The sequence below is a fragment of the Xyrauchen texanus genome, chromosome 1 (genome assembly GCF_025860055.1).
Source record: "Xyrauchen texanus isolate HMW12.3.18 chromosome 1, RBS_HiC_50CHRs, whole genome shotgun sequence".
Taxonomy (NCBI): domain Eukaryota; kingdom Metazoa; phylum Chordata; class Actinopteri; order Cypriniformes; family Catostomidae; genus Xyrauchen; species Xyrauchen texanus.
In genome coordinates, this window is record NC_068276.1 from 23,599,557 (window position 1) to 23,607,104 (window position 7,548).

General features: G+C 40.1%; 1 protein-coding gene across 1 annotated transcript; it reads left to right on the forward strand.

Moving 5' to 3' along the window:
• The first annotated feature begins 374 nt into the window (after positions 1 to 374).
• LOC127650275 (neurosecretory protein VGF-like) lies at positions 375 to 7,197 on the forward strand. The gene is made up of 2 exons (XM_052135588.1): positions 375 to 560; positions 3,010 to 7,197. The coding sequence occupies exon 2, from the start codon at positions 3,032 to 3,034 to the stop codon at positions 4,991 to 4,993; it is 1,962 nt and encodes a 653-aa protein (XP_051991548.1). The 5' UTR covers positions 375 to 560; positions 3,010 to 3,031; the 3' UTR covers positions 4,994 to 7,197.
• The last annotated feature ends 351 nt before the right edge of the window (positions 7,198 to 7,548 follow it).

Here is a 7,548-nt window from a genome sequence, read left to right on the forward strand (position 1 = left end):
TCAAGGGCCAGCCGTGATAGATGTGTTGCATAGGCCTATGTAAGTTTTGGTCGTGGGGCTCATGCACATCATGATGAGTGTCTGTGTTGCTGTCAGTATGGAGCTGCAGATGGTAGGGACCGTGTTGTTGTAAAAAAAAAAAAAAAAAGAAGAAGAAGAAAAAAATGGGCTATTTCATTCATCCCGTTTTCTTTCATTCATCTGGGCACTGCAGCGTAGCGAACGAGCGGGGTTCGATCAGCACGAAAATTCTTATCAATGGAGAGGGTGACGTCAATGAGCCAGAGTGACGTGTAGTCACGTGGGTGCTGCGGGGCCGAAATATAAACGCGGGGAGCTGACCGTGGTGCTGAAAATATCCCCCATAGCTCCGTGAAAGAAACCCCAACCATACGGCATACACAAACGATAATCTCCTACAGACAAATCAGCAACATTCAAACAAAACGCTCATTGTTGAAGAGGATTCTTACGCTTAAATCACGAGACTAACTTAAATACAACGTTTGAAGAGGACACAAGAAGTGCGTCGGACTAAGCAGCCCCTGACAGGATTCCCGGTAAGTCCCGGCACTCTTTTTATAGTAACAGCCATCACTAGTGGCAGAGCGTGGGTAATTAAATATAGAGTGTATATTATAATGCAGGTAAAAAATTGAAACGCTTTCTGAAGTGTTAAGATCAGTTTACACGATAACATCTTTTAAAGGCGGAAGGAACAGGGCATTCTGGTAAACACAAACATTTTATATAAAGATATTAGACCGAGATGAATTGTAAAGGTGTTTTAAAAAAATGCACTTTAAACACCTACATATAATGTGTAATGTAGTGTCCTTGCAGAAGCAAATGTATAAAGTTAAAGTATAACATTTATTTGGAAATCTTTCTTGCTGGAGTCCAAAATAATGCGACATATTAACATCACGTTAGTGACTGAAGACCATATGTGACAATGTTCATTGTGATGATGACTTTTACAATTCACCATAACGGTGACGTGGATAATTAATAGCACAATTCTCATATTATGATTTTTTTACCACGCCCTTGTTCATTTTTTCATCATTTGTCTCGTCACCATCAGATATCCAAAGTAATGACGTCGAGTCCAATCACAAAAGCGCGCAAGAGACAATGAGATAAAGACATATGTTTTTGCTTTTGCCTTGACTTTTTGTTTAAATTAAGTTTCACTTTTGCCTAATTTAGTCTTTCATGCTTAATTGTACCAACTCATTGTGTACGAAATGTTGACATCCATTTTTATAACAGCATTCAGCATCTGTTTTTTTTTTTAGTTTGGGTTTACTGAGTTCAGTTTGTGATAGCGCAGCCCTTAACTCTTAAATCTAATCCTGCGTGAGGATAGGCTTCTTAGAGCCGGATTATTAACGTGCTTTGTTGATGAGACCTCCCAAGAGTTCTCTGTCATTAGAGGCAATGGATGCGCGGGAATAGAGGGTGTTACTGTGCGAGTTGTGGTTACATCTCGGAGATACGATTCTTATGAGAGCAATAACAAAAAAATAGTTGGACATTTCAAATGTGAGGGGAGCTGTAGGCTATAATGTGATCTTCAATAAAATGGAGAATTGCGCTGTGCAGTTTCACCCACTGTCATTTAATTAACAGAATACGGCGAGAGATAAAGAGTTGTTGTAGCATTTGACATATTGACAGAACTTTACTAGACATGTAAACCCAGGCAATGTAAGCCAATGTCCATTTGACTATCGCGGTATAATATCTGCATTCTTCTTATTATTTTTTATCACAGAGTTTGCTTGTGCATGACTGGAGATCAGATTTAACCATACACATCTATGTCGTGAAGATCAAGGCTTAAAGGTCGGGGATGCTTAATCTCGTGTATTAGTTTAATCATATTACAGATACATGTGAGCTAAGAATGCAGTTTATTCAATTGCACTTCCAAAGCGTTAAATCCTGGAATCTTGCAATGCTGTGTGGCCCCACAAAAATAAGTTTTTGGTTTTCTGAATTAAATTCAGAACTCAAACATGGTTTTCACGGTCATACTGAAATCTGGTCGTGATTGTAGGCTATTGCTAACTTATTAACCTCCCACGCATCGGAAGAACTCCCCGCTAGGGAGTTTTTCCTCCTATGCCTATACCTATACCGCGCCGCGTGTGCAAGCAATCAAATGCAGGGCTGGACTGGTAATCTGGCATATCGTGCATTTTCCCGGTGGGCCGACGCACTAATGGCCATCGGGAGAACCGAGCGGTCCGGTGGTTCGCCAGAGAAATGTTCGCGATAAGCAGCAAGGAGCCGCCGCGTTAAGCAGAACGGACCACAAAACGGAGCGGCGATATGCAGAAAAGGACCGCGAACAGTTGGGCCAGTTGCCATGTAAAATCCCTGGCCGATTTCTCTTCCCAGTCCAGCCCTGATCACGTGCATAAAGAGCTTCAGAGCCCACACCAGCCACATAAGCTCAAGAAGCAGAGCCAATTAGAACACCATGGCAAAACCAGCTAGAGAGCAGCAGGCAATAGAACATACTACAAATGGCTGAATTTTACCAGGACTTTTTTTAGGTTACAAAACGAGTCATTACAAGGGCATTATGCTATGAATGTGGTTTATGAGGACATTTCTTGTGTCCCCATAATTCAAATCGCTTAAAAAACACACTAATCTATGTTTTTTGAAAAAGTAAAAATGCAGAAAGTTTTTTGTGAGGGTTAGGTTTAGGGTTAAGATTAGGGGAAATAATCTATAGTTCATACAGTATAAAAAATAATTATTCCTCAGCCATAATGCTGTGCAAAGATAGATGTGTGATGCACATAACTGTTGAAGTTGAAGTTCATCTTTTGAGCTCAGTCAAAAATAAATTTCTAGATATTTGTTGCTTTTGAATAAATCTTTTTTTTTTTTTCAATAACAAAGGTAAAACACTTAAACACAAATTGAGATAAATGCTGTAAGGAAGTATAATAACAAGTTTGATTTTTGAAAACTTCTTATCTCTTTCAGGCTCAACACCCTATGTACGGTCATGACCTGGTGCCAACAAACCTCACATTTCCTAGTCATTTTCCTCTTCATTTTAATCAGTTTTAAAGTCAAGCCTGCAACCTGCAGTCCAGTGACGGAAGAAAGGAACACAGCAAGTGATAACTATGCAGCATCCTCCTCTACACAGCAACAGGCTCAATCTATTCAACAAGCTGGGGAACAGGGCATGGCACATGATGAAGAAGATGATGAACTTTTCAAAGATGTGGATCCCAGAGTCCTAGCAGCAGTCCTTCTTGAGGCCCTTAACAAGTCCCAGGGGGAGAAGTTGAGTCAAAGAGAAGACAAAGGAACAGAAGAGGAAAAGGTAAGAGATCTTCATGGTGAAGACAAAGACAGAGATGGTAATCAAGCGCTGGAGCTGGCCATTTCAGCTGCTGCAGCACAAGAAGAAAAAGATAAAGAAAGAGAGGAGGAGGAAGAGAGAAAAAGAGCTGAGGAGGAAGAACGACTAACAGAGAAAGTGACAAGTCACACCACGAGCCAAACATTACCATTAAAAGAGCCAGAGGCACCACAGGTCGGGGCCACCAAAGAGAAGGTGATCAAGGAGGAGGACAGGCAGGAGGCAGAGAAAAAAGGGTTAGGGGAGGATGAAGAGCAGCTGAGCCCAGAGGAAGTGAAGAATCTGGAGGCAATGTTAGAGGAATTTCAGAGCTACAGCACAGCCATTAAGAGAGAGCGCGACACTTCCACAGGCCATAGAGAGAGCCGTGGGGAGTATTTTGATTACCTGGACCGTAATGGCCTAATGAACAATGAGATCAAGCCCAAAGGCAATGGCAATGACCTAGCCCTGTCCAAAAAGAAGTTAAAGTGGCAGCTCGAACAAGAGAAGAACAAAATTCAGCCTTTACACAAAGGGGGCAACTTAATGGATGACCCTACCAACATCCTTGGTGACCCAGAAGAAGAAGATGAGGAGGATCAGGAGGATGAAGAATTGCTGAGCCCTGAAGAAGAGGAGGCTCAGGCCAAAGCAGAGCAAGAGGAGGTACGTAGACAGGCAGCAGAGGCCCAAAGAGCAAAGGCAGAGGAGGAAAAGCTAGCAGACATTGCTTCTGACATGCTGCTGAAATACATAGTAAAACAGGATAAGAAAAAGTATCAGGACAACAGTGGTGCAGAAGACAAGCGTTCTGATGAGGAAGACACTAGTGATAATGATGACGACATCGACCCACAGACCATTGATAAGTTGATTGAAATATCCAGTAAGCTGCATCTTCCAGCTGATGATGTGGTTGACATAATTAGCGATGTGGAGAAGAAGAAAAAAAAAAATGCTCCTGAAAATCTACCATGGCAACGTCTTCTTTTACTGCCTCCAGCTCCTGTTGCACCTTCTACAGTGTTACGTAAACCTCCTCCTTCAAAGCCTCCCCAACCTAACACAAGCTCACTAAAAGCCTGGTTCAAAGACAGGGCTTCAGTCAAGCCAAGCAAGCAAGACATTTGGACGAGGCAGCAGTGGCCCTTTCGTACCTACCCCTCCTACAACTTCTATAAAAAACCCTATCGAGGGTATTACCCCATCAACATCCCGCATCCAAAACCAAAATCCCGCTACTATTCCAAGCCCTCTTTCTCCCTCAATGATGTCCTGGGAAACTCACTGGACTATGATTTTGATTACTCCCCCAGACAAATGTCCCATCCCTGGATGCAGTCTCATCCGAGGATCCCACCAGCCTTTCAGAGGAACATCTACTTCCCAAATTACATTGTCCCTCACCCCCGGACATTCAAAGCTGTACCAATGGCTAAACTCCGGTCACCTCCACGTCGTTGGCCATCTTTTTATTACCAAGCCCGAGCTCCTGTAGTCACCAGGGAGGATGATTACTACAATCCGTTGAGGCAACCACCACAGGACAGTGAAAATGAGCTCGAGAGCATTATTGAAAGGGTCCTCATGAAACATCCCCAGATGTTTCAGTGAGCAGAGTGCAAATAAACAGATTGATGAAGAGGACAAAGAGAAGAAAGGGAAAGGGAACAACTTAAAGACTGTTGATAGCTAAACTATCATATTGTGGTTTCTTTTCCAAAAAATAAGGTCCCTCACACTCCTTTATTTCTTATTTAGTTCTGACAGTAGATGAGCTTTTTCCAAGTGCTCATTGCAGTTGAACAGCAAAGCTTATGCTTGAACAGAACTTAAGACAGAGAGGATTCAGTATCTTCATGTCCATCTAATCATATCTTCCACCCTTCTCCCCCTGGAGAGACTGAAAGACCAAAAAGGTTTGTGGAAAGGGTGCTTTTGCCCACCACATCTCAAGTTCTGAATACCCCAAGAAGGCCTTTAGAAAGGAGCAGGTACATGAGAGCATGAAACACCATTTCCATCCCATACAAAGATGTTAAATTTGGATTCTCATTGCATTCTGCACTTTCAGAGACTTGGCAATTTAAGCAACTCCATTATCTAAGCCTTAACTCAGTTCTTTTTTTTTTTTTTAACCCTGTGGTTAATGTCACTGATCATAAAGTAGAAGGATAGCAAAACATATTTGAATTGCATCTATAAAAAGAGCAGACACACAGATCACTTATTCATCAGAAAGGTTAAACCATCACAGTGCCATCCTGGTGGAAATATACATTTTGTTTATTTTATACACCAAATGTATAAGGACTTACCTGTATCTCAAAGTATTCTGCTTGAGCATTTACAATTTGTATGTTCTCTTGTGAAACAAAGGGAACATTCTCTAAGCCTTGTACATAGAATAGTTTCTTAAAGTTTTAATTTTTTGCATCAGTGGATTTACACCATTGTTTTTTATGCAACAAAAAAGAAAAAAAATAGCAAGGTGGTGCAAAGGACATTCATACATTCCAATGATTATTTCACAAAAGCTGTTTTGAACACAACTTTTAATTGCCTTAAGACACTCTCTTCCTCTTTTCAGACAAGCAGCACATTGTCAAAAACTGGCTGAAAGGTTTGTTCTTGGGCTCATTAGAGATTAACTTTATTCAATTGAGTTCTAAAGTAGTGATCAGCCTTTTGGTATGTTTACAAAAAATTAAATAGATCAATATAAATATACTATGTACTGTATATACTTCCTGTTTGTGGTTTTAAAGATGCAAAATGTAAATTTATTATTCAAGTGTCACCTTGTCCCTACATAAATTATATCAAGCTAAATCAATCACTGGGCCAATGAGAGCTTAATAAAAATAGCTTTGACAATCTACTAATCAAAACTGCTTACAGTTTATATTGGAATGTATTGATCTACCCAACATCAATGTTTTGATTCCATTTTACTGGTGATGCACACTCAACTAGACTTGTTGCCCCAGAACATACTTTAAGTGGTTGTATAGACATGATCAGCAGGAGGGTATCAGCCAAGCCTACACATAGTCAAGCTTCAAATACATTTTTGGAAAGGTATTTCCAAATAAGCACTTAACAAAAAGATATTATGACGAGGAGGGCATGGTCAGCGCTGAATCAGGTGTTCAGCACAAGAGCGAGATATTGGGGAGCCGGAGACACCAGTTCGAGAGAGAAAGAGAGACGCATGCGGCTCCACTGCATGTGTGTCCTTATGTTTTATGTTTTTTTTAAGTTCTTTTATATCATTAAACTTTATGTTGACTGTTCAGCTGGTTCACTTGCCCAGGAAACTTTCTCTCAAACTGTCATCTCCGGCTCCCCTTTATCTCACTCTCCCGGTGAACATCTGATTCAGCGCCGCTGTGCATGACCCAGCCACACCATCTTCGTCACAGAGATATTTTTAATAAATACAGTAAATGAAAAATCAAAGAAATTATTTTATCTTATTTGTAAGGGGGAGGCATACACCGTTATAATTTTTTTTATTAAGGATTTACAGATGGTAGCTACGGGGAAAAATAGACCAGAAAATCTGAAACAGTAAAAGAGTGTCTGCACGATACTGTGAACTTGCATCTAAAATGTGTTGTTTCTTTGAAGACATTATGAGCATTGAAAAAAGTATAAAAAAAAGATGAATGACTAGTGTACCTATGTAAAATGACATTGAGTCTTGTATGAGGAAAAATGTTTATGTCCTTTCTAGATGTATCTTGTATGTACTATAATAAACATGCGTTTGCTGGATGTAAATAACCGCATGTTGATGACTAGTTTTGCTAAACAGAGAGAAATAAAGTTATTTTTTAAAACTATTTTTTATTAAAATTCCTTCTTGGAAAGAATATGCTTGTGAGATTTACACAGCAGGTGAACACACACATTTGTCAACATGCAATCTACTTTCTGCACCTATAGCATACTAAAACTGCAGATGCAATCCTTAGAACCATTTACCACAATTGGTTAAGTTTTGGTTTGCTTTTTTCTTTAAATACACTGTACCATGTATAGCCTATAAAAATAAGCTTACTTAAAATGAGCTAACTTAACATACTCTTTGCAGCACTTACTGTACATGCACAAAAATTATATTGGGATCTATGTACAATTGCCGGTATTACCCAAAATATGAT

Coding starts and splice junctions, on each gene's coding strand:
- LOC127650275 (XM_052135588.1), top strand. CDS start 3,032: ATGACCTGGTGCCAACAAACCTCACATTTCCTAGTCATTTTCCTCTTC.